This window comes from Gopherus evgoodei, chromosome 1, assembly GCF_007399415.2.
Source record: "Gopherus evgoodei ecotype Sinaloan lineage chromosome 1, rGopEvg1_v1.p, whole genome shotgun sequence".
Classification (NCBI taxonomy): Eukaryota; Metazoa; Chordata; order Testudines; family Testudinidae; genus Gopherus; species Gopherus evgoodei.
The window spans coordinates 273,970,296-273,998,078 of record NC_044322.1 but is presented as its reverse complement, the minus strand read 5'-3'; the positions used below and the strand labels follow the sequence as shown (position 1 = coordinate 273,998,078).

The 27,783-nt window shown below is 41.3% G+C and overlaps 1 protein-coding gene across 10 annotated transcripts in view; it reads left to right on the top strand.

The window, feature by feature from the left end:
• TCF20 (transcription factor 20) overlaps nt 1-27,574 on the top strand; it is a 219,989-nt gene extending 192,415 nt beyond the window's left edge. For 2 of the 10 annotated variants that reach the window (XM_030547727.1, XM_030547721.1), the window contains exons 3-6: nt 6,947-7,040; nt 14,212-14,261; nt 17,222-17,349; nt 25,346-27,574. In XM_030547727.1, coding sequence (XP_030403587.1) covers nt 6,947-7,040; nt 14,212-14,261; nt 17,222-17,305 — 228 coding nt within the window. In that variant the 3' untranslated portion in view covers nt 17,306-17,349; nt 25,346-27,574. Of the gene's footprint in view, nt 1-744; nt 819-6,946; nt 7,041-12,377; nt 12,512-14,211; nt 14,262-17,221; nt 17,350-21,143; nt 21,199-25,345 lie in introns of those variants that run through there. The other 8 variants (XM_030547740.1, XM_030547737.1, XM_030547733.1 and 5 more) reach the window with 8 other exon arrangements.
• Nucleotides 27,575-27,783: the final 209 nt, after the last annotated feature.

The window sequence follows — 27,783 nt, the reverse complement described above, 5'->3', positions numbered from 1 at the left end:
AGTGATCTTATGCTAAGTTGTCAGCTCAGCATTTTGCCTGCTAGCATGGAGCCAAAGGGAAGCAGCTTTTGGCCTGATCCTCTTCTCTGGAAGCCTGGATCATTTCAGAAGACAAAAATATTGTACCTGGTTAGGAAGAGGAAGGGAGCTAGAAGGCCCAGGACAGGCTCTTTTGTAACCTGTAGGTAGAGGTACGACAAGGTATTTCTGACAGATAAGATGGAAGGGGAGGATGAGTGTATGTTGTGCATGCAGGCGTAACCCTTTCTACTACAGTCAAAGCCACTTCACTTAATAGTGAAGGAACCCAAACTGCAGGAAAAAATAGTATCAGGTAGTTCCTAATTTGAAACATTGAATGAAACAGAGCAGAACTCTGGTGATTCTACAGTACAGTGGGTCTCAGACTTTCCGCAATACCGTACCATGGGTCTGATTTGTCTTGAGTACCTCAAGTTTCACCTCACTCAAAAACTAGTTGCTTACAAACTCAGGCATAAAAATACAGAAGTGTCGCAGCATACTATTACTGAAAAATTGCTTGCTTTCTTGTTTTGTCTGTATGAAATTTTAGTTGGTACTGACTTTGCAAATGCTATTACGTATTTGCCTAGTTTTACAACAGGCTGTATATCTAGATGAGTTGATGTACCCCGTGGAAGACCTCTGTGTACCCCCAGAGGTAAGCATACCTCTCGTTGAGAACTACTACTATATTTATCACCTTGTTGTTCGCACTTCTAGATTGTGTGTTACTTCACATTGTCAGGTGAAGACTGAGCTGGAGCTGGAAAGAATTGAAAGCTGTTAATAGCATGGTAAGGAAGAGATAATGTGTGTGGCTTTAATATTTGTTATAGCTTTGATAACTTAGTTCCAGAGATTGGGAATGGGGGGGGTGTCTTTCCCAGATCTAACGCTACCCTCCCTTCAACCTTCTCCAAGTGAGACGTACTGTTTTGTGATTCTAGCTGGATTGTGAGGCAGGGGCCTGTTAACCAATCATTGCTGCTTTGTATTTGAGCCAAGAGTTGGCTAGATGCTTGGCAGTGATTACCATTCATCAGCCCTTCTCCCTGGGAGCCTTGTCCAAGTGCTGGTCTTCAGTTTTTCAGAGCAGAGGAGGTTAAACAGACTGCCTACTGAGCAATAGGAATTTATCTTCCCTGGAGAGCCTGTGTTCTCTCTCCCTGGCTAAGGATTGCATAATTCCTTTGAAAGCGGCTAGCAAGCTACTACCATGTCCTGGTGACTGTCTGCGAGATGCGGTTTGAGTGAAAACTTGAACAGAAACTGAAGAGCTTAGTTTGTGGCAGTTAGGCACAATTCACGTATCTTCCTGTGCAAGTTCCAGTATTTGTTTAAATCTTGTTCTTAGTATTTTTTAAAGGTAAAATGCACATTTTATGTGCTTGTGAAAATGAGGGTGTTAATACTGGCAATAGTCAGACATAGTGCAAGCAGGAGCTGTACGGACGTGCATCTTTCAGTGTGCCTCAGTCCTGACCTGCAGAACCCACTGTTCTTTCAGCTCTGCATTTCTCGAAGAGGTTTACCAGTCATAGTTTGTGGGGCTTTTTAATTTGAAATAATGTCTCTGCAGAATTAGGCTGAAACCATCTAGCCATCTCTATTCACTTACCGTATGTTTAGAATCATAGATCATAGATTATTAGGGTTGGACTCATCTAGAGATACTCTGATACCATGTGAATGTAATATAAGAATCTCCCTAATAGAGATTTATGAGTTATTTTATGTCTGTATAAATTTACAGGTAATCAGCTGTATTTAGTCTCTTTCTGATGTATGAAGGATAGGGAACTGGAAAGAAATGGAGAGTAGTTTGGTGTGTGTATGTGGTTCCTCCACCCTCCCTTGAAAGAAGCAGATGGTTTTGGGTCCCAGGAGATAGAGGAAATGGCGTTAGACTGTCAGTGAGTTGTGAAAAGCAGCAGCATCTGCCAGAGTGGAGACTTGTTCAGCAGCAGGAGAGTGAGCAGTAGATGATCTCTGCCTTGAGCAGTCAATGGAATTGCAGTCCAATAGGGAATTGCTGTTGTGCGGGTTGTTGCCGGCAACCTTTGTAATAATCCAGTTGGTCAGGCATAGAAGGGAGATAAAGGGCCGATTCCTGCACTTTGGCCGTCTCACTTTATTGAAATTTCTTACCTCTATTTATCCATCACTAACAGAACCGTTGTGTGAAAAAGTTCCTGACCCATTCTGAGCAGGGCTGGTCATGTAAATGAACAAAAAAAATGGGCATGTTGAACGTTATGGGAAAGACACATGCTTCAAAATGCTCTGTGCTTCTGTGATGCTGCAGCACTCTCAGAAGAGCAGGACAGACTGGACTGAAGCTATATAGGGAGAATTGCTATAAAATATAAAGGAGTGTTTTGAAAAATGCAACATACTGTTTTGTGGTGTTTTGAAGTTACTTTTTTGTCTGCAGTTAAATCGCAAAATACACTCTTCAAAATATTCCATTTAGTTTGAAGATATCTTTCCACAACTTCAGCTCATTCTCTGCTGCTCCATCTCCTCTGCTCTTATTGATGGTGCTCTGTACAAGAAAGATCATTATGGGGAAGAATACATGTGGGAATGCCCTCTTTTATTGCTGCAGGGCTATGGCACTTCAAAGGAGCAGGCAAAGGTGGAAGGGCATGTGTCTCAAAGGAATAACACTGGGCATTCAATGCTCCATTCAAGAAGAATGGCTGACTTGGACTATGCCCTATTAGAATCATTAGCCTTGGTTGGTCAGGTCTAAAAGTGAGAATGGAGGGGGTTGGGGTGCGGGATGTAGAGAGCTGCGTGATTCAGGACTCCTGAGGAGGCCTTTTGAGCATAACTGCCATGGGTGAAACTAGGACTGGTGTCAGTACTACTCCTCAGGGAATTGTGCACCAAAAAATTAAAAATTCTAGACACACTATTTTAAAATTCTGCATATTTTATTTGTCAAAATAACGCAGTATAATTACTCCAGTTTAAATTATGTTGGTAATTTATTACAAAATACCTGTCAGCAAGTATGTCTATAACAATACAGACAAAAGCCATATTGGAGCATGAGCTTTCGTGGGTGAATACCCACTTCGTCGAATGTATGACGAAGTGGGTATTCATGCACGAAAGCTCATGCTCCAATACGTCTGTTAGTCTATAAGATACCACAGGACTCTTTGCTGCTTTTACAGATCCAGACGAACAGGGGTACCCCTCTGATACTTAGTACAGACAAAAAAGATTCAGGAAATGTTTTTTGACAAATAATTCCTTACGAGCCATATTAATACAGAACTTTGAGGAATAATTCATTTAAACTGAGTCCAGAAACACATTTCCTGTGCCCCTCAGAAGCAGGTTAAAGGCTTGGGGAAATCAGGGGTAACGGAGGAGCTGAGGGAAAGGCAAGTAATTGCTGGGAAGAAACTTGGGTGTGAATTTGGAGGTTTGTTGGGTGTGGGTGGAAGAAGTATGGAACAGTTGTTTTTTTGGGGTGGGCGATTGTTAGGGAGCCTCCCCACGTAGACCCTGGCTGACCCCTAGCCTTTCTCATTCAGTCAAGCACATCTGCCCCTGTTCTGATGTGCTCCTGCACCCCCACTGCCATTCAGCCCGCACCTCAGTATGTCCTCTTCCCCCACTAGCCCTTCAGAGCCCCAGTCTGTGACCCCCCAGCATTCAATGTGCCCCATACTGTCTCATGTCCTCTTTCCCTCCCCCCACGTACCCCCTGATCTGGCCCTGTGGGCAGGGCACTGTGAGGAATGTAGCCTCTTCTTTTCCCTAGGGCTGCTCCTGCCTGGGAGTGGCTGCTCTCTGTTCTGGCACTATAGCAACCTTTGGTGGGCAAAAGGGGTAACTGCAGTACCTCTCCAGCAGAATGTATTTTCTGTGGAGGAAAAAAAAAATGCATTAGACATGAATTCTGTGCATGCACAGTGGTGCAGAATTCCCTCAGGAGTACAGTACCTAAGATTCTCCTGTGTGTGGCTGACTTTACAGACAGGACTCGATAGTTTGCCAGGAAAAGCCATTTGCTACATGTTGAGGCAGGTTATAGTCCCATGAGTAAGTGAATTACAAAACTTGCCTGGAGATCCACGCAGTTTGGTATAGAATTAAAGTCCTGGAAGTTTTACCGTTGGAAACTAGGGGTCATATTCTGACAAATAAAAATAAGTTAGTTGGCTTTTTTATCCTGGACCTCCGGGACACTTTCTTATGTCATAAATATTGTATTAGTTTTTCATGATTGAGGGTCGCTGCTTAGAAGACACCCAGGAGTTGATTTAGTAAAGGATACTGCAGATCAGGTACATTGGCATAACTGTGAGAAGACTGGATTTGTACAAGTCATGAGAACTGGCATCTCAGACTTTCCCATTTATTACATCTGCTTTGATTCAAAGAGGCACCTGGCATATGGTTGGAGGAAGCTGATTTTGCTTTCATACTCAGTTATTTACATGTTAAGCTACATTCTTCACTGTCTGCATGGCATGGCGGGGAGAGCAGTGAATGCCTTTGTCAGTATTTTCCCTGATTTTTTAAAAAGGGTGATCTACTATAACCCCCTACTTATTATATACACAAGAACTCCGTGGATCAGGTCTGAGACTTGCTTGATAATAAAAGACCAGTTTTAGATCTGTATATATGTATAATCTGAGTTCAAAAGACAACTTTTGTTATGGTCCACATTTCAGGTGATTCTGACCAATTGTTCAAGCACTTATTTTTTTATGCTTTTTTCCACATTTTATCTCCAAAACTGAATTTGCTGTGTTTCTTATAGGTTTATGTTTTATAACCAGAGTGTTCTTGTAGATATTGGGGTGGGTTTTTTTGTTGTGGTGCTCATAACCTTAAATGGAATCTGTGCTAACCACATCACAGGTCCTTTTATGAAGAAGGGAAACTTCAGCCTGTCAGAAACAAGCTTTCTTCAAAAGCTTTCATTAGTTTGTGCTTTTGAAAAACACTTACTTTACTTATAAAGTTGCTCTCTGAATGAAATACACTGTAGGCCTAATTCTCTAAAGCCATTAGGGCTGCAGTAAGTCAGTGAATAGCTCTCACTCTGTTGCATTCACACCCATCTGATAAAATTATTAAATATATGAACCAGTTGAGATATTAGGAATAAGTAATGGAAATTAAAAATGGTCATCAGCTAAGGTCTCTCACATTGAAAATAAATGTACCAATTAGGGCTGTCATGCGATTAAAAAAATTAATTGCACGATTAATTGCATTGTTAATAATAGAATACCATTTATTTCAATATTTTTGGATGTTTTCTACATTTTCAAATATATGGATTTCAATTACAACACAGAATACAAAGTGGACAATGCTCACTTTATATTTATTTTTTGATTATAGATATTTGCACTGTAAAAAACAAAGGAAATCTTCATTTTCGGTTCATCTAATACAAGTACTGTAGTGCAGTCTCTTTATCATTAAAATTAAACTTACACATGTAGAATTATTTAAAAAATAAATAACTATGTTCAAAACCAAAACAATGAAGTGGGCAGCATTATCTCCCGTAAATTTAAACAAACTTGTTTGCCCTAGCGATTGGCTGAACAAGAAGTAGGACTGAATGGACTTGTAGACTCTAAAGTTTTGCATTGTTTTGTTTTTGAGTGCAGCTTTGTAACAAAAACATTACATTTTTCAAGTTGCACTTTCATTATAAAGAGATTCGCTACAGTACTTTGTATGAGCTGAATTGAAAAATACTGTTTCTTTTATTTATCATTTTTACAGTGCAGATAGTTTTAATAAAAATAATATAAAGAGAGCAATGTACACTTCTTATTCTGTTGTAATTTTTTAAATAAATAAATAATTGGAGATAGGCATATCTCCCAGAACTGGAAAGGACCTTGAAAGGTCATCATGTCCAGCCCCCTGCCTTCACTAGCAGGGCCAAGTACTGATTTTTGCCCCAGATCCCTAAGTGGTCCCTCAAGGACTGAACTCACAACCCTGGGTTTAGCAGGCCAATGCTCAAACCACTGACCTATCCCTCCCCCCATAAATGTAAATCAGTATGTTTGAAAATGTAGAAAAACATCCAAAAATATTTAATAAATTTCAATTGGTATTCTGTTTAACAATGTGATTAAAACTGCCATTAATTGTGATTTTTTTAAAAATCACAATTAGATTTTTTAGTTAATCTCTTGCGTTAACGGCAATTAATCGACAGCCCTAGTACCAACATCTTTCTAGCACTGAAGACTTTTATTTTGGAGACATACCATTCTTTTGAGACATAGATGGGTTTTCCCCTTAGCACCAGGTACACCTCATCTTTATCTTGTGTGACAAAATGCTGAGGTTGGCTTCAGTCTTCTTGGATTGACATGTCAGTGGTAATGAAAGATTTGGCCAGATGAATCAGATAGTGATTTTTATACCAACTAGGGCCCCATATCCATTCTCTGTTCTGCTAAGTCTGATTTAAAAGTTGCTATAGACATATTCAAGTCTTCATACTGCAATTCCAATACTGAGGTCATCATTGTGTTCTGAAACATCTGCCAAGAGACTTGACAATGATGGCCTAGTAGGTGCAAGGAATGTTGATAGTTCTGTTCATCCGGCAGCTGGTAGAGTTGTCTGCTATTTAACAGTACATTAAGTCCAGTTACCGCTGCTGTGCAAAAGTATGTTTGAAAAGCCTATCTTTTTATCTGCTGGATGGTGGAACCCATTATTTGATGTTTGAAGGAAATGTACCAGTAATCTAAAAAGTGATCTTTGGGACCTGGTGGCTCTCGATTAATTTTGAGAAAGTAGTGCCTGAAATTGCTGAAGTTTGTGTGGTGGAAATACCAGGAAAAGGTGTTTGGAGGGAGGCGATAGAGGGCTCACCTATTTGCTAATATTTCTATCTTTCTATTCCTTTCAGAAATGTTCCCACTGCCAGGAGCCAGGAGCCACCTTAGGCTGCTACAACAAAGGTTGCTCCTTCCGATACCATTACCCGTGTGCCATTGATGCAGGTAAGAACAAATAAGATTAATAATATCCTACAGTTATAGGACACATATTGCCCCCAAAGTATTCCAGAGCACTTTACAAACTGCTGTACTCTGAATCTCTTAACCCACCAAAGGAATACAGTAATGTAAGGAATGGAGCATGGCAGCTGATTTAAAAAAAAAAAGCATGGCAGTACTTTGAAACAAGCTGGATTAAGAAATGTAGAAGAATCTTCTTGAAACTGCAGAAAGAATTTTAAATTTGTAGAATGCAGTTAAAAAAAGTGGAATTTAGCCATGACATAGGAGATGAACCCCTTTTCCCCCTGAAAATTGTACAGGCTGTTTAAGGATTCCCAGTAATGAGAACCTCAGATTTTTCATGTCGTCTGAAAGACAGCACCTCCTGCAGTGACATGCTCCTTAGCAGTACAATTGGGCATTAGCCTGGTAGATTCCAAATGGAAAGTGTCACCTGCGGAGTCATAAACACCACTTCCAGCAGCACCTCATTTTTGCCCACACAAGTCTCTTATCCAAGCACTGACATTGCTCACTTCTGGTATAGTTTTAGAGGAGCTGCTCCTTTTGCTCAGTGATCAGCGTACTAGTGCTATCTGTGTGTGCGGTTGCCTGGTGTGAACATAGATTATTTAGAATGATGGTTCTCAACCAGTGGTCCAGGGACCCCGGGGTGAGGGGGGGAGGGCAGGTTTCAGGAGCTCTGCGAAAATAAGCCAGAGAGCAGGATTGGCGTTAGGCGCCCAGGGCAGAAGGCTGAAGCCGAAGGCTGAGCAACTTAACTTTGCTGGGCAATTGCCCTGCTTGCTATTCCCTAGAACTGGCCCTTGCTTTTAATCTACTGGATATGCAGAAGTACAGTTGTTGTGGCACAAGTGGATTGTGGAGTTTTTATAGCTTGTTGGGGGTTATGGGGGAGCTCAGAAAGAAAAAGGGTGAAAACCTCTGATTTAGAAGACAGGATTAGGGTTGGGCATTTGAATGGTCCAAAAATTCTTTGTCAGATATTTTAACGTGCTAATTTATTAGAACAGTAACAATGATAACAAAGAAGAGTAAGATCTTATGGTCTCCAGCAGATTTACCCTTAGATACATATGCCTAATTACAAGAAACATGTTACTTAACTGAGTTATTTTAACTGGGAAAAATGCAAATCACTATTAAATGAAGTTCTAAAAAATGAAAGAATGGCACGATGATTCAATCAAAAAGGTAAACCACTGCCTACATCAGGCATTCTTGCTGGAATATTTGACCAAGGTCAAATAATAGGTGGTCAGCTGACATTATTTGACTGACTGGCTGGCTTGCTAAACCTACACAGGATATTTCGTTGCAGGAGAAGGGGTGAGTTTCTTGAACTTCATGTCTTCCTGTGTATGACTGTACAGCACTTAGCACAATAGAGCCCCAACCTATTGGTCCTTTACATGCTACCACAATATAAATGCTAAATAATAAAACAGAATTAAAATTGCAATGGAATTCAGGGTTCTTTGACATTGAATTTGATCCAGTTAAGGCCTCATCTACTGTGTGGTATGACACACACTCTTTAAAATTACACCCCAAAAAACTATTTTAAAAGGACATTGTAGTCTTAATAAAATCAAGCAGTCAGAAGTTAGGAAATGCCTGAAGTAAAGTCGCCTGTACAATCATAATGCAGCTCCTTTGTGCATGTGTGTTATGATACAGTGTTTATTTATGAGATCATACTATTTTTTTCCACAGGACCGCTATCTTGTTCAGTGCACAGAATGTATGGTACTTACTTAATGACTAGCTATTCAATATTATGTTTTCTCATTGTTCAGTGTGTGACTCCAGGTCAACTCTGCTCTGCAGACAGAATTATTATTTTCTCATGGTTTTTTCTGTGGTGCTCATCACTGTAGCATGAGTGTTCCACAATTGCTAATGAATTTATGTTCATATCACCCCTGTGAGATGTGGCGTGTTATCCCTATTTTACAGATGGGGAACTGAGTCAGAGAGATTAATGTAAAAAATGTCCACTAATTTTGGTTGCCCAGTTTGAGAGGCCTTAGGACATGGTATTTCAGAGTACTCAGCATTGTATGACACTTCATTTGTTCAAAGAATAGCTCACGTTGACATCAGTTGTAGCTGTGATTTTGCAGCTGTGCTTCACATCAGAGCCCAATATCTCAAGCTATGGACTTGGAAAATGAGGAACCCCCAATTACTTGATCATGTGTGAAAAGTCTGGGTTAAGTGGCTTGCCCAACATTACATAAGAAAATTCTGTGGCAGAGGCAGGGATAAAGTTCAGTTCTCCAGGGCAGCATTGCTGCCCTAACTATGAGTCTGTCATCTTTCTTCCTACTATTCCCTGCCTCTTTCCCTGTGCACCTTCCAGCTGCTGCAACATGAAGGAGGGATCCTATAAACCGTCTCCTCTATTATGCAATCTTAATTCATCACCGAAGCAGGTCTGTGCTGTGCACTGGAAGAGCATGGGTTCTGTGGGGGGAAAAAACAATTCATCATGTAATTTAAAGCCTGTCTCATAATGCATATGCACAAGGAGGCCAAATTTGGCAACCTTACTGCTGTCATTTCCTAATTTTTGCATACTTGATGTTCTTTTAACACAGTTTTATGTGTAACTTCCTAGATCTTGAAAAAACAGAAATTCCATCACGTGGCATCATAGTGACACCCATATGTCGTTAGCAGGGTTGAAATCTAGAGCCACCACACACACACACTTCCTGCAGGAGCCAATGGCTTAACTGAGAGTAGTAGTAGGTTGTCGTACTCTGCAGACCCGTACGAGAGGGAGATGAGACACCTTGCAAATGAGTTTCACAGATATTTATAACAGCAGAGGAATGGTGAGACTCTGGAATCTTGAATTCCATTCCAGGCTCTGTAGGCAAGTGTGCTTTACTGGACATAAATTCTTCTGCCCATTTCCCCACTAGTAATTCTTTCTGCCCCATCTTCTCCAGCAAGTCCCTGTCTCAGTCCTGTATCTTCTCCATCCCTAGTTCCTTTTACCAGTTCATCTCCTCACCTAGCCAGTCCCAGTTCCCCCCTTCTGGTCTCCAATAATCATCCACAGCCCTCACCAGCTCCTAATCCCAGTCTCTTTGCCAGCCAGCCCCAGTTTCTCACCCAGCTCCTCATCTGATCTGTCTCCTCTCTGCATTATTTGTGTTTTTAAAAAACAATTCTCGGAATATTGTTGGTAACAATCATGTTTTATTTTTAAACTAAATACTTCCCATTGTTTAAGTATTTTTGTAGCTGAATAAGTTTTGGTATTTGAACTACAGAGAAGAACAAGTACAGCACAGCTACCTTCCTCCTTTTAGTGTCTGAGTCCATTTTCAGTAAACAACAAGAATAGGAATTGAATGCTAATCATAAGACTTTGTACTTATATGCTGGAGGACTCTTTTGATTTCTGGTCCTGATGGTTCATCAGGAGATCAATTTGCTGGTGGATGTCCCTTTAGGATAGCAGTTAGTGCTCTGTGCTTCTACACTGAAGATCAATTTTTAGTCCTAGATCACTAGCCTGGTCCCGAATAAACCAAGTTTTGCACCACTGTTGCTGATTGGCTGTTGAGGAAGGCACGTGGTTAATAAACCTGCTCCAGCCTGTGCGTATGAATGCTTTTATATATCCTAACTCAATCTTGTGTTTGATCTCCTTATATATAAAATAATCCTTGTCAAAATAAGACACCCTTGTGTGCAAGAGAGCTGAACTCTAGCTCTCCACTTGCATACGAATCAAAATTAAACAGTGCCACTTAAATAATTTCTGTATGAAGATAGGACAAAGACAACGGTGAAATCTAAGTCTGTTGAAAAGGCAAAGAAACTTCTACCCAGGCTTGAGGAAGCATTAAAGCATATTTAACGCTTCAAATATTGGGGTGGCATGACTACAAGGGAAGCCAAATCGACATAGAGTTGGACTTGTGGCTACTGTTCTAATGATACCCAGCCACTTTTGGAGAAGGAAAGGTTTTACTATGAAGTGTAAAATGAAGTTGCTGCAGTCTCTTGTCTTCAGCATCTTGCTTTATGCATGCTAGACGTGGATGCTACAGAAACAGGATATTGACACTCGCTGTCTTCAAATTGAAACGCTACACTAACAAGGAGATAATCTCCCAAATTTACGGCATAACTGTGGTGATACCTGATTTCAATAAGATGGTAAAAGAAAACTTGAGTTTGTGTGACATGTGGTTTGGGTGAATGAAGGAAGAGTGGGAGCAAGTTTTGCAGGGACTGGTGGTGAATGCCAGGGTCAGGGGGCACCTGTGGTGAGTGTGATTCAACGATGTGGCTGACTGGACAATATGTGGAATGGCATGTTATACAAGGCTATGTGAGGACATGTGGAGGAAGATTGCTGGCCCATGACTCCTATGTTGTGTTTATTGTTCGTTGTGATGTGACTTTATGGTGCTTTGCACTATGGTAATAATAATAATAATAATATGGAGATAGCTATTGTTAACGTTTCATCTGTGTTTAGCTTTCATCTGTTCAAATTTATGAAGAGCCACTGATGTCTGAGATAACTTGGTCCTAGAAACATCTCCATGGAAACAGGATACTTGTTTCTTGAGATTTCGCATCCACTCCCTCTGTTTGTTTTTTTTCTTCCCCACCTGGAGTCAAATCCTGATTGTTACATCACAGTTGTCTCCACAGCATCCATATTATGTGATATCACAAACAAAGGATGTGTACTCCGTAAACAGAATAACTAGCAAATGATGAATTCTTAAGGGACAAAAACCCTCTTTGCTTGCAAATATTCTTTGTGAAGGGTAACAAACGAGAGAGAGAAAGAGAGAGACAAAGTACAAGGAGATATAAGCATAACTGTGTGTCAAAATCCTCTTTTGTTATATGTTTTCCCTGACTGCTCCATGCAGGAAAACCTGCTCAGACAAGGTGCATGACTGCCTTTCCATCTTCCTCCTTGAACTGACCTTAGCTTGATGTATTATTATCTTGCTATCTAAAATTACCTCTTGGAGTTGATTTTTAAAGTTTACTTGACTGGGTAATGAAATGTGTGACCTTAGGTCACCAGTTCAAATCCAGGCCAGGTTGGTAGTAAGCAAAAGTTTTTGCCATCTTAGGAGTAGTTAGTGGCAGTTATGAAATGATCTCACAGTGTCTCTCCCATTCCCAGTGCAGAGATAAGTGTTCCTAACCTTTAACACTAGTTACCACAGTTGACATTAGTTGGCTCCAATGTTGGCATTTATGGCAGAAAAAGACAAAGATTGAATAATAGATATTGAGCTTTTCTTATCCCGACGCATGGTCCAGATCCAGGGCATGAGTTGTCTTGACAGGAAACGACGTGTGGAAGCTTATACTGCCCACCTCTATATGCCCTTCCCATTTGGGGGATGAATGGAGGATTTCGTCTGTCACCAGTGCTGAGTTCACTAAAAGGAGAAAACAATCTTCTCTCTCTAATATTTTCAGGTTTGTTCTGATGATTACTGTGTTGTACAATGATAATTCATGGTACAGTCTCATTGTGCAAAATTCCTATCTTTATAATGAGACAGTCTTTGCTATACTGCATCTGAAATTATTGCCCTTAGCGCAGGGATAAGGGTTTTTATTCTCTTTTTTTAAATCTCTGAAGTAACTTCGGCTATTGCATGCTACTTCCTATTGATTCAGGCCAGAGGCATTGATTTTGAAACTGAGAAATGTTTCATACCAGCAAAGGAAACTCTGCTTGGGTGTCTAGAAAGCATTGCCCTGAAGCTCTAGGTGCTGTCTGTTAAACTCATCTAGCAGATTGGAACAGCAGAGAGCTGTAGTTATGCTACATACTTAAGATTTTAAATTAGCACATTTTATTAACCACAGTGCAACTTGCTGGCAATCTGGGGACATTGGAGAGGACACGAGGTCATAAATGCCTTGCTGAATTCTTACACTGATGATCCACCAGAAATAACACAGTAATGAGATGCTGGCTGAGTAACATCAGGTATTTGGAGGTGGTGTCAAAAGTTTGACCAAGAGTGGTGTAGCACCATAGATGACAATACCTAGCAGATGTAGCTGAACCCCCTATGTAGAGTGCACTGCAGCTTCAGGATTTGATTGTGAAATGGAAATGTAGGGCACTTGGAAATCCCGAAGTAGAAGGCTGGAGCTCTAAAGTTTGCACTACCTTGTTGCCTTTAGTGCACCCTCTTCTATGGATACAGCACTTAACGGTTCCAGGAGCTGTTAATGTAGCACCTCTTAATAATGCTAAAGTCACTTTTAAAAACAAACTTGATCTGTTCTAGTGTCCTTAAAAATGTGAAGTCATTAAACTGTTCCTTAGATTAGTGAAGCTTCACAGTTAGAGTGTGGAAGCAGATCCAAGAGCAATATGAGTGACCCTGCGGTATATCAAGCGTGGTGCCAATGAACAAAACCTGATCACCAGATTTGGGGTTAGAAATAAGTCACAACACACACACCAACTTTTTTCTGCCCCTGATGTTTCAGGGACTTTCTGCTAAACATGAGGGGCAGTCACTTTCCTCTGAAGCATAAAGCAGGGATAATATGCTAAGATGAGATGGGTGTATCTCAGGGGTTCTCAAACTGGGGGTCGCAAGGTTATTACATGGGGGGTCGCAAGCTGTCAGCCTCCACCCCAAACCCCACTTGACCTCCAGCATTTATAATGGTGTTAAATATAAATTATAAACACTTACAAATATAAGGAGGGGTCACACTCAGAGGCTTGCTATGTGAAAGGGGTCACCAGTGCAAAAGTTTGAGAACTACTGGTGTGTATAGTCTTTCCTGTCTTTGTATTTCTAAGGGTTAGAATTCATGAAGCCAGGAGAGATTTGTGGGTTTGCTCTGATTTGTACTCCTTATGCAGCAGCGAGGCATTAGGTGAAAGTTGGGCTTGGCATATTGATTGTAGTAAAGACAATATCACTCAGGTCTATTGGTAACTTAATTTACTAAAATATTCCTGAAACCCCTTTCCTCCAAAAAACCCCAAATAGTAATTCTAGAAGAGATCTCTGAATACAACATCTATCTGAAAGGGATGATCAATACACACACATTATGCAAAGTATACTTTTATGTATAAAATAATCAAATTGCTGTCTGTCTTCTCCTCCTCTAGATTGTTTACTAAACGAAGAGAATTTCTCAGTGAGGTGCCCCAAGCACAAGGTAAGAGGAAACCTCTTCCCTGCTGGGTCCATTCAGAGCTTTCCTCCTCTGGGCTCTGTCTACATTTGTTTTAATGAAGTAATTTTATACCCAGATAACATGTTTTAGAGGGAGGAGATGCTTTTAGATGAAGCCATGTGTGTGTGTAGGTCTGTGGGAGATGCATTTTTGGGGATAAGTATCTACCTAGAAGAATACAGATTACTTAAGAAGATCTGTGAAGCCTACTATATGTCTTTGCCATTTGCTGTCTAGACCTTCAGAGAGACTATATGAAACCCAGCTTAATTTCCTATCTTTTATGGTACAGTCGATATGTTCCTTTTTGAGTGCTATACTGCAACTTTTTGGTGAAAGTTCTTTCTGGGCTTTACCAGGGATACAAGAAGGAAGGAGAAACGTCTAATGGAAAAGTTTTAATCTGCTTTTTGGAAGCAAAGACTTGCCAGAAATAGAAGCCGCTTGTCATAGTTCAGCAGCAGTTACCAGGTTGAGTACTGATTCTGTTTCCCTCACATCCTCAGTACTCAGCTGATTCTGTTTCCCTCACACCCTCAGTACGAGTTACCGAAGCATCAACCTGTATAACTAGGTGATCAAAAACATCAGGAGGAATGGCGATTCTGGTGGCTTACAGGAATCGGTTTAAATTGTGTGAGAGTATAGACAGCACAACTTGTAATTTAGATTTTGGGATGGGGAGGGGAAGGAGGATTCTGCTCCCTAGCACTTGCAAGAATGCTTCAGAGAATTCAGTTACTCCATTCAGGTACTTGTCAGCAGCTCTCTTCTGCTGTGCCTTGGATTAGACTGACATCTGGTGGCTTCTGGTCTTTTTACAAGTAGTTCTGAAAGATAAAATCTATATACAGGAGAAGAGTATATTGAACAAGTGGTTTTACCACGACAAGCTATTTTTATGTATTTATCCCCGCACTTTTTAAAAAACAGTGGTGGTTTGTTTTTTATGTTAAAAATTCAGATCCTGTCTAGCTTGGAAGACTCTAGGCCTTTGGTTCTCAATTTGTAAGCAATGATCAGCCTCCCTTTTAATCATCCTTTCATTTAAAAAAAAAAAAATTCTAGTCCTCATGGTTGCAGAGAGAATCTCAGAAATGTGGAACAAGCATAAACCAATGCACTAATGCCTGCCTGAATCAATAATTGAAAGGTCTGAACTGCCCCAACAGCTGGATGAAACTGGTGTCTTTTTTCTTACACTTGTCTACTGTGATTGTGAAGGATCTGTAACGCAAGGATTTCCTGGTTTTGCTGTCCACTGACAAGACATGTTATAGCAGTGGTTCTCAAACTATGGTTTGGGACCCCAAAATGGGTTGTGACCTCGTTTTAATGGGGTCACCAGGGCTGTCTTGGACTTGCTGGGGCCCAGGCCTGGAGCCCGACCCCCACCACACAGGGACGAAGCCTAAGCCCACTGGCCAGGCCCAGAGCCCAAGCATGGGGGCTTCAGCCCTTGGCAGCAGGGCTCAGGTTTTGCTGCCTGGTGCTGAAGCCCTTGGGTTTTGGCCTCCCCATCCAGGGCGGTGGGGCTCTGGCTTTGCACCACCACCCCTCCGCACTATGGCAGTGGGCCTCAGGTGGGCTCAGGCTTCAGTCCCCCACTCCTAGGGTCATGTATTAATTTTTGTTGTCAGAAGGGGGTTGCGGTGCAATAAAGTTTAGAACCCCTGTTAATGGGTTAAAAAATTAAAATAATATCAACTTTTAAAGCTTTCCAGCATTCAGTTCTTGCAGATAGGTTGGGTTGGCAGTGCTGAATTAGTGCTTTCCTCTCAAACTACAATAGGAAAACACTAAAACGCAGCTGCCTTGTGACTAGAATGCAGTCTGTTTTATAAGCTATTTGAACACAGTTCAGTTCACTGGTAAGCTCTGAGAGAACAGAGGATGGCAGTGGAACTGAAACAGGTACCTGATGAAGCTGTAAAAGTGTGACATTTACTAACAGTAAGCCCAGTGCAGATCTTTTGCCTGTTTTATGGGAAGAAATTGGCATTCGTCATCTGCAGCTTTTTCATGGTAAAGTTTTGAGTCACTTGTTTGAGCTCAAGAGAGAATGGAAGGATTTTCCTTGCTTGAATGTGGCTCTGCCCTTGCTGAATGCTTCACTGATCAGCATTAGTTTGCTCCAAAGCTTCCTGGGAAGAATTACATGGGTTCTCAGCCTGAGGGTCATGACCACCTTATCCTTCCAATATTGTAAATGGGAGGGTGGTGGGGCCAAGCTAGAGATGGTTGAGGGATGATCCTGATATGAAAAAAGTGGTCTTGATGTGGAAAAGGCTGAGAACCACTGTGTTAAAATGACTAACTGGAGAAAAAGTTAAACTGTGACTTTGCGAGAGCCAAAAGGGTGAAAGTTTAGTAATTGAGAGAGGAAGGGACTTTTAGTTAGACTGTTTAAAGCTCTTTGCTTTATGTTAATGCCTATTTAACCTCAGTAGCTAATTAACACTAGACACTCTGTCTCTTTAATTGAGGTTTGAGAGCTAACTTTATAAATCCTCTGGCACATCTAGTGGGTGCTCCAACCGAGCCAGGAATGGTCATGCTCAACATTCCTGATATTTTTAGGGTTGAGTAACAGTGTTGGGGAAGAGAACTTTTAAGCCTCTTGTATAGACCATAAAAGGGCACATGTCCAATGTTTCAGAAATCCTTTGCCAGTCACCTTTTAAAGGGTTTTATTGAGAAGTTTTTGCTTTTTCTTGTGAAATTCTTTATATATTTTTTTTAATTTAAAACCAAACTCTCCACTCTTGCTTAATGACAGCTCTTGTCATGGGGAAAATCCTGTCTGAAAATCTGTATAACTCATTCCAGTGTATTGACTTTTCTTTCTCTCTTTCATTCTCTGTGTGCCTCTCTTTCCCTCCCCTGTCTCTTGCTCTCCCTCATATCTCCTTGCTCCTCCGCCTTTTGGCTTGGGTCATCAGCCCCTCCTTCCTTGCTCTCTTCCCTCCTTGCAGAACAAGATGGTGAAAGGCAGTCTCAGCACAGAGCAGTCGGAGCGGGGGTGAGGGGGGAAGTGTGCTCCTGGGAATGAAAATAAAAGCAAGCACAGGTGAGTTGCGGGGAGGACTTCCAGTTCCGCCCCCTGCCCTCTCTCCACTTCTGTGGGAGAAGTTGGGGCAGTTTGTACACACACAGAGGTTATAACTGGGATTGCTTTGATTTTTGTTCCTCAGTTTTCTTCAGGCTAGTGGTTTCATTTTTGTATTTCTTTAGCAATTCCCTCTGTTTGCTGGTCAAGGGCAAAGCTTAATAACTGCCCTCCTCTACTGTTGCTGGATTTCACCCAACTCCCATATTCAGTGCCAGAAACGTCCACTCATACTTTTGTCTCTTCCATGTGTGTCAGAATCTGGCAGAAATCTTTCCTTAATTTGATGGAACCTAAAGAGTGAACTTCCAAAAACCAACCAACCAATAAACAAACAAACACAAAACCAACCCCACCACCTCACTTAGGTGTAGGATTGCCACCTTCTTAAACTTTGTATTTAGGAATAAACTAGTCTTATTGTACTTACAGTTTTGTAATGTGGATGTTGCCAGGTCAGAATTTAGTTGCTTTGATATTTCAAAATGATTATAATTGTGCAGTGATTATAGTCTTGCAAGCCTCTCACTTTTAGAATGCAGGATACCTCTACCCAAACTGGGGCAAGAGGTGATCCTTACTAGAGACCTGTTACACTCTCCCCCTCCCATACCAAGCCCTTTCTCCTGCCTGTCCAACCAAACTGGAGCTGAAGTAGGTAGAATCATATCTGTGTGGCCACAGTCTTATGAATCTCTCTAATATTTATCCTTGTATTGGTTACCAAAATGCAAAGCCATTGAGAAATGCACTTCCTCATACCCTGGCTCTGCAGAATATCCATTTAGTTATCTAGATAGCTTGCAGATCACTATCAATATGCAGCGCACCCAAAAAAAGTCATTGCTATCTGATGGCAGCTTGGTAGCCTAAGGCCAAGTCTATATCACAGACCTTTATCAATATAGCTATGTTGCTCAGGGGTGTGAAAAATCCACACTCATGAGTGATGTAGTTATACCAACCTAACCCCCCATATAAACCAGCGCTGTGTCCACAGGAGAGATTCTCCTGCCAATTATAGCTACTGTCTCGGGTAGGTGGATTAACTACACTGGTGGGAGAAGTTCTCCTATCGGTAGGGCCCTATAAAATTCATGGTCCATTTTGGTCTATTTTACAGTCATGGGATTTTAAAAATAGTAAATTTCATTATATCAGATATTTAATAACTAAAATTTCGCAGTGTTGTAATTGTAGGGGTCCTGACCCAAAAAGGAGCTTGGGGATGGGGAGGTGTCACAAGGGGGGCTACAATATTGTTACTCTTACTTCTGCGCTGCTGGTGGCGCTACCTTCAGAGCTGGGTTGCCAGAGAGTGGCGGCTGCTGGCTGGGAGCCCAGCTCTGAAGGCAGAGCCACTGCCACCAGCAGTGCAGAAATAAAGATGGCATGGTATGACATCGCCACGCTTACTTCTGCGCTGCTTCCTATAGAGTTGGGCACTCAGTGAGAAGCCGCCACTCTCCAGCCGTCCAGCTCTGAAGGCAGCAGTGCAGAAGTAAGAATAGCAATACTGTGACACCCCCCATCCCAAAAATAACTTTGTGACCCCCCCCCCCACAACTCCTTTTTGGATCAGGACCCCAAATTTGAGAAACACTTGTCTCCCCTGTGAAATCTGTATAATATAGGGTAAAAGTACATAAAAGACCAGATTTCATGGAGGGAGACCAGATTTCATGGTCCATAATGCATTTTTCATGGCCTTAAATTTGGTAGGGCCCTACCTATTGGTGTAGGAGCATCTTTGCTAAAGTGCTAGCAGTTGCGCCACTATAGTGCTATACATGAAGACAAGGCATAAATGAAATGAGTTTGCAATTTCAGAGTCCTATTGGAGCAGGTATCCCCAGTCACCCCCAAGTTGGCACTAATTGGATCTCTGACCTCATTCTGTTGCTTATTTGCATTACCCGGGTCTTGCTTGCCTCTGTCCCTTTTCCCTGATTCTGCAGATGAGTTGCTCTTTTACTTCTACTGCCTTATCTAAGTACAGCTATTTCCCCCTTCTTGACTCCCTTCTCTTCTCAGCCACTTCCTGATAAGTCTTGCCTTAAAACCTTCCTTATTTCTCCAGTCAAGTGACTACAAAGTGGTTTTTGTGGTATTTTATATGAAGTGAGATTTAATAAATTGTGTTGTATTTTATATGTGCAATAGCAGAAAACAATTAGTATTTGGTATTAGGACTCTGTGATGTGGCTGTTGGCTTTGTTTAGCTCAGCCCTTCTGTGATTTTTAGTACTCTTACATTCTGAGACTTTCATTAAAGAAAAATAGCCATTCAAACAAAATTTGACCATTATTATTTATTGTTGATTTTTCCCTAAGTAGTAAAGATTGTCAAGTTTTTTTAATTAAGCTTTATTTTTGTCTTCCATAAAGTGTAAATGATGGTGTGGCTGAGCAATAATTGGATGATGGTCTAGCAGTGTGTGTTTTGCATCTCTGTAAACTTGAGCAGACATGGAACTGGCTTCTTTATGATAATCAGGGTGGACTGTTTAAATAAAAGCAATTTAAATTACTGATTTTAATCATATTTTAAATCAGTAACCAGGAAACCTTGGTTAAAAGAATAGATTTTAATCTTGTTTTGCATTTGTACGTTTTAGTTCTTTTGCTAAGGAGAGGTTGATTCTCACTGGCCGGTAACCATTAAAACATGCTAATTTGCAACTATATAATCTTTACATTAAAACTGGTGCTTCATTTTTCTAACCAGGTGGATACACTGTAGCTATACACATTGATTTAAGCTGTTATATAGCTTAACTTGCATTTATTGAGATTCTTAATTTTTACATTTTATGATAGAAAATGGTTGATGCATTTCTTATTTATTAAATTAATTTTTTACTTGTCATTTGTGTTAAGCTCTGTTTGGATAGAAATTAAAATTCAATTAAAACAGCATTTTTAATGTATTAGAACCTTAAATGTGCTTGATACTTAAGGAAAAAAGTTTATAAAAACATGTTTTAGATGCAAAACTATCTAATTTTATTAAAAGAAAGTGTCTGTAGTAAGTAGATTGAACTGATTGTTTCTGGTCACTACGCCATTCAAGATTTTAGAACTAGGAGATCTCATCCTCTCACACCTAGTTTTTATTCGTAGATTGGAAGAGGAAGACAGTCTTTCCTGCTTTTTTAATTTTGACTTCATTTCTTAACTTAGAATTAACTAGTAATTGAATTGAACTAGTTGAATAAACTGAAATGAGGAAGATATTGTCTACACCTGCAGAAATGGCTCCTGCTCTCAAAAGTTGTTTAGCAGTACAGCAAAGTCTGGTTCCAGGTCTTAATATAGGTTGTCAGTTTCAAATTTAATTTTAAATGTTTATTTTAAAAAACAAGCCTTATTTAATTAAAATTTATTAAAAAATGGTTTTTAATTATTTTTAAATTATTTATTTTTATCCTCCCTGATAACTGCTTAGATCTTTGTTTTATAAGACTTCAGGAGTCAGTGAACTTTAATGTGTCCTTAATTTTTTTTCGTGTGGGTTTTTCAATTTCAAGTTGCTTAACTTGTAGTCTATTCTTAGAGGAAAGTAGCTGCATAGTTTTCCAGTGCTGATCTCCTCTCGCAGGGTAGTCTAGTCTGAGTTTCATGCTTGATTCGTTTTAAGTTCCACGAGGCAGATACCTGTCATCTTAGCTTTATAAAGTGCTTTCTACAGCTATGGTGCTCAAAGTATTATTAATAATAATAATCATTGTATTCTGTTTCTCCCCTCCTTCTAGAAGGAAGCAGTGGATCCCCAGGACATTTGCTCTTGCTTGTGACAAGCCCTCTTAGGTGAGGGGAAGGATTAGGGTGTGAAAGAGAGGGAAAACTGTTCTTCTGACAACTTCTTTCCCCTTCCAACTCTGCCTCTACCTCTCCCCTCCCCCAGCATTCTTCTGCTCCCCATGGGAAGTTGTAGGCATGCCTCTCAACCATCCAACCTGCCAAGGTGAAAATTACGCCACCACAGTGTGTGACAAATGACACTGGTGTTTTGTTGTATGCCACGCCATAAACAAGTATCTGCTGCTTGTGGTGTGCATACAGCAAAACAAAAGTGTTCCACTTTTAGAGTCAGGTATGTGTGGGGTCCCTTTCCAGGCTTCTAGTGGATTCAGGAATGGGGTCTCTACATGGGCTTTTCATGGAGCACCAGAGTGAGGACCTGAGTGATCCCTGCCCAGACTGCCCTCAAATTAATTCTTGCAACATCCCCATACAATTAAGGAGGCCCCCAAATGTATGCAGCCTACCACATTCCAAGCATGCCCTTCACACACACTGCTGATTTACCATCCTCCGCTATACCTCCCAAGGGGCTGCTCTTGGTCATGATCTTCTTTCTCTTCCCCCTTTACTCCCTTCTTTCACCAAGGAATATAGAGAGGCCAGTGAGCTAAAGACTGAAGCTGCTCAGGAGGAGACAGTGTTAGATTTTGAATAGGAGAGGAGCTGGTAGGCCTAGCCCTAGACATTATTCACAGGAGGGAACAGGGACCACATCAGGTTCTTGAGCTGCAGGGTTGTTTTTTGCTCCTTTTTTCTTTCCCTCTTGTGTAAGCCTAGCAGCACCCTCTCCTGTGTGACTACCGCTGTAAACTCATGGGCAGCTCCCCTCCTTTCCTCAGAGGCCTCTTTGCTTCTGGGAGTAGAGGAGCAGGGAGTCTGGAGCTGCAGCTTGAGAAGCAGCTGCTTCCACTACCAGCCAGCAGCCCCTGTCCTGCAAACTACCAGTTTGGGCCAGAGAGCCTGAAGTAGCTCTAATGTTGAAGATAGTGCATAATGCAGTACAGGTCAGAACTCTGGTTGTAGGGCTGCAGCCTTTGCTGCTTATCTGGTTTCAGGGACTCTCCAAGCGGCCCAGTCTACATCTGACAGTACTTCTCATTTATGAATGTGTGTGTCATGGTCTTGTTACCCACTACAGTCTTCTCCCAGGCTTGTTAATTTTTCCACCCGCATGGGTATTTTTGTTGGAGGAATGGCAATAAATCATCTCTCCACATTTGGGTATTGGTTTTGGAAGTGGAAGGTTTATGGTACATTGCTGCTTTTCCTGTTTTGCTGAAAGTGGAGATTCCTGCCTCTCAGGCCAAGGAAGCTCTAACTGGAGGCTACAAGGCTAGAGCCTGATGATGCAAGCTCTCTTCTGTATAGCTTAGTGAAAATTGCTAAATAACATCTACTTTTAACTAATATAGTAGGGCTTCTTTCCTCTCAAAGCTGTAAGGGAGGTCTGCTGCCTAAATATATATGGCCACCAAATCTGACTGACCAGTTCTTGGCACAGGACCCTAAGGAAAAGAGGGAGGTGATTTAAAGCATCTTTATGCTCCTTCAGTCCTTGGAGACAGTTTAGCCCGTAGCAGAAGTAAAAGCGGCTTCCATGCTCCTCTAACTGGTGCTTGTTTGTAACTGCCTGCTAGAGCTGTTCTGCTGGCCAGGGGTCAGTGGAGCTAGATGCTCCCTCAGCGCGTTACCTCCCACCCCTAAGATGCTCCCTTATATGAGCATGGGAGGGGGAAGAAAAGTGGGGTGTTGTAGAGCTGACTATGCCTGCTGAAGATTCTCCCCCTTGCTAGAATCTCCAGCTGCTCTGTTGGGGCATCTTTAGGGCCACTTTGCACAGCAGGAGGGGTGCTTAGGGGCCAGACAAGGAGACACGGATCTGGTCCATAAGCTCTGAATAAAAATCCTGGTGTGAAAGTATGGAGTAGTATGAGTTAAGGCATCCTCAAAATGATGACAAGGATTTGAGAATCCCACAGGGGAGAGGAAAGGAGGATAAAACCACAAGTACATGAAAGCTGGGTGTTGCATTTCTCCTCACCTCGTCTCTTCTCCCAGATACTTCTAATTTAGAGATACTGGTGTCTCTCCCCACCCCTCTATAATAGAGAATGTCTTATGGCTCCTTGCCTCTCCTTTGGTGCTGCACCCCTCCCACCAATCAAACTATTCTTGTAAGTTTGAATAAATGTGATATGCATGGGTAGTTTAGGGAAACTATCTTCTCAGAGTGGGACAGATGTGTGTCCTGTTGCTGCTTTTGGTGGAAATGGGTTGTAATGTTGCCTGCTAGAATGGAAGGAATAGACTGTTGGGGTGGTTGGGTTTTTTTCTTTGTTTTTGGCTGCCTTCATTCTGATCTCCGTAAGGGTAAAAAAGGCCTGCACTCTAGTGCTCTGGATCAAGTTCGAGAATGGGAGTGGGTTGTGTGTCTGTTGGCTGCTTCTCTCTTCCTGAGCCAGTTTGCCCCTAGAACATTTGTGTCAATTCCAGATATGTAGAGTGACTGTGTGTGAGTGCACCTGGTGCTCTGGATTTTTTCCAGGAACAGGGAGGAACTTTATACATGGTGAGCCTGTTTCTTCCCTGAGTCAGTGCCTAATGCTCTGGATTGCTTCCAAGCATGGGCAAGCCACAGTTGAACAGAAGCCAGAGTCAACAGCTTGGGCTTGCTACTCCTTCAATAAGGGCTTACAATTGCACAATAATGAATACCAACAAGGATTAGCTGACTGAGCTGTTACTTCTAGGAATTGCCCTCTCTCCTTCAGTGATATCTCCTCTTTATAATAGTCTGTTGTTTTTTACACACTTGCTTCATATCTTTTTGTTTGCCTGTAGCCTTATATTGCTGCATGTGAGAATTTTAGCGGTAAAGTAGTATGCTTGCTGGGATGGGATCTACTTTGTGTGCTGATACCCCGAATAGCTTGTTTTTTCATAGCACAGCCAGCTGGGAGTTCTGGAGTTGTAACTGTCAGTAGTTAGGTGTGTTTTGTGCATGCACCCCTAATACTATTAACTGCAGTACATATGTCCAGCATAAGTTGTGGGTTTTGTTTTTCACTTGAGCTCATTTATGAGGGGGATAGGATATATGAGTGTTACGTGAGCTACAGCAAAGGAATATTCTTGCAAAATAACTAAATCTTGGGTCACAGGAAGGAATAGAATATTTAAATCTTATGTTCTTTCTTAGCAGTGGCAACTTGTTAAGGGAGAGGTGTTTTCTAGAAAAGTGAACAGGAAGTGTGGCTTTAATTGTGAAGAATTCGACTCCTGTTTTGAGCTATTTCAGTCCCAACTATACTTAAACTCCTGGAGTTCTGTATCTTTTCTCATGCGATTTTTCGATCTGTGCAGTTGAAATACTAAATATTCTAGAGAAGGACTGGCCATTCCAGAGTTTGAGGTTTTGCCTGAAGACACCCCAAGATTTCCTTACATTAATCTTACCCCTGCAGTTTGCAACCTACAACACTAATCTTACCCCTGCAGTTTGCAACCTACAACAAGAAAACAGCATAAAGAAATGTAAACTATACACAAAATGTGGCTCATCCTCCCTCTAGTGAGGACTGGCCACTTCAGGCAATTAATAACTGGATATGGAACCTGTGAACTCAATCATCAGTTTCATTACAGTCCCAGGTTGGTATTGGTTGAAAGTTGTTACTATCTGATGGCTGGTTGGTGATCTGTCTGTATGAAATGTGTTGGCATCTCGGTCCAGTTCCTAGTGGGCAGGAGTCACATCACAGAGCCACCATCATAACTGATCCTAATTGGGCCCCTTTGTTGCCAGTTTCCAGCAAACAGACTGAGGATTAATGATCTTCTCACTGCAGGAAGTGGTTCTGTGTTATAAGGTCTGTGGCTTGGTGGTGATAGGGGAAACGTATGCTCCTGCGGCTGCCCATGCTGTACCTCTTCTGTAGCTAAGCAGATTAGTCTACAAGGCTTGTTAATCCGATACCTTTCATCACATAAAATTTGTTGTAAAGAAATAACAACAATCATGCTTCTGTAAACTTAGCTCTTGGCATTGGTGTTATGTCAGGTTGTTGGGTAAGCTGCTCTGAAGTCCTGGTGGCTGTTACAAGGGTAACTATAAGTATACTAATATTGCTGTGTTCACTTTGTTTTGCAGGTTAGGCTGTTGAGATAAAAAGCAGTGGACATTCATGACTGAATGAAATCTCTCCCACTGTGCAGCCGTGCCCCCTCTTGATGTGCCTGCCAATGCCAGCACTTCCTTCATAAATTCTTACATCACACTCAAGACTGATGACATCACAGAATATGACCAAGGAGTCTGAACCAGCTGTTTCCATGGACACAAACTCCATAGTGACAATGGGGAGGGGAGGGAAAAAGAGGAAACAGGTGGGGGGAATTAAAGAGGGAGGGATAAAATATATATATATATATATAAAGATCTATTTTTTAGTCTCGGAAGACTTTGTTTTAAATGAAAGGTGCACTATCCCTTTTTATGCATTTGATTCAATGTTAAAAACACAGATAAATTCACAATTTCTTCTAGCTACAGTAAATGTTAAATCCAGAATCCAAAGGAGGCTCCTTTTGTTGAAAAGGGAGTGGAATTATGCATTCCACTAACCAGATTTGTCTCCCTCCTCTTCTCCCCTAGCTTCTGGAAGAAGAGCTTAAGATTTAAAGAAAATAAAACAAAAAATCCTCTTTCGTGACAAAACTGCCTGTGGGGTAGGAAGGGGGATTGGATGGCTGCAGGCAATGAGTTGTTCATATGTGTATGCGTGGGGAGTGAGTTTACAATATTTTCTTTTCAAGAAACACTATTTATTTTGATTAACAATAGAAGCTTGAAAAACATCTGACTCCTAGGTCATGCGACTTGTGAAGTAAAAGGTAGTTGCTGCTAGCCAAATACACACACCCCAAATAGATGTGGATATGTCTGCACCAAATGGTGGGTGCAGGGAGGGTGTTTCTGCCATTCATAGTAATGATGAACACCCCTAAATCATTCCAAGAAGCTGCCGTCTCTTTTGAAAGCAGGCTAAAGGAGGATGTTGGTTTGTCTGCCAGGGTGGGAAGTTGAACAGGAAGTCTGAATGTTGATGGAATCAATGTGTGTTTAAATTGTCCAGGAAAGTTCAGTTAACCCTTCTTTAGTGTGTTGGTGGGTTGTTTTGGGGTTTTGTTGGTTTTTTTCCAAAGGAAGGGAGAATGTCAATTTAATAGCCTATACCATATGGTTATTTTTTTGTAAATTGTGTAATTTTTAAACATTTGAGTTTAAAAAAACAAATAATTTTTTTTTTGTTAAGGCCTTAAGAAGGGGTTAGTGCATCTTTCAGGGGTCACTCTGCCATGGGAATAAAATAGCTGTTTCACAAACAGTTTTATATAAAAAAAAAAAGCTTAAAAAACAAAAAAACTAATAAACTTCATTTTAACCTTGTTTCCTTTTGTTTTATGAATGTAACTTGGTTTGTTGAAAGGGAGGGGGAGACATGCTAACATTCAGCTGCCACCTTTTGGGTTGTTTGCCTTCTGTCATCTTTGTGTGTTTCCTTCATGGATGAGATTTCCTTAACCATCTGGACTGGCCAAGGAGGAGGGAGACAGTGAAGTTTTTATTATTAGGATTTATATGGTGCCTAGGCATAGCTAGCCAGTAGGATCACTTGACTCACTGAACTCCTAGTTCATGTGCAGTAGTATTGCACTACCTGTCTGACCTTTCCTTTACCCATAGGATGGTACTGTGCTCTAATGACTTCACAGGCTGTGGTGCACAGAGGGTGCTGTTGTAGAGGGAGCTGGCCAGCATGACTTCGGATCTAAAATGGGGTTGAGGAGGTGAGGAAATCCTTTAAAAAATGATGTGGGTGCCTGTTTTGCTGCTTGCATTTTGGAACATTCAGCATAAAATAAAATTTTAGCTTATTATAATACTTCTATTTTAGCTCTATTGGGGAAAAAATGGAGGCACTTGAGAGTCAGGGCCAGATTTCCAATTAAACATGTGCCTCAGAGCACTCGCATTCCAGGGGCACCTTCCTCTCTAATACTGTGTGCAACACTAAGGTCAGCTGCAGGTGGGGGATGTGGGGGAGGGCTCTGAAGAGGCTGTGCCTAGGGGCACGTAAGTGGTAAATCTGGCCCTATTGACAGTAATGAATTTATAGAAGTTACGAAGTCTTTGATATGTATTTGGAAAGAAGGGGCATTATAAAAGTCCTCTACTTACCCCTTAGCACTAGTAGGCACTGAAGTCAATGTTTGTGACATCTGTAACCAGTACTGAAAAAGCTTCAACTGCCTGTGTAGTCAGAACAAAATAATTTTCCACACAGTGTGATTGAGTAAATGATTTCTTTCAAATCTAGTGAAATTGGTGTTCTCTGGTGTCTTGTTCTACTCTGCGTATCCCAACATATTGAGTTACAGGGATTCCATTAGTTATATTTGTGATGAATCTGCTGAGCAGTATTTGGTCAGCAGACAGGAGTGTGATGAAACTTGTGAGGGTGATATTGGTGCTGCTTTTCTGGCTCCTGAATGTGGGTCTCAAGGGCAGCCATGAGGGGAAGGGTC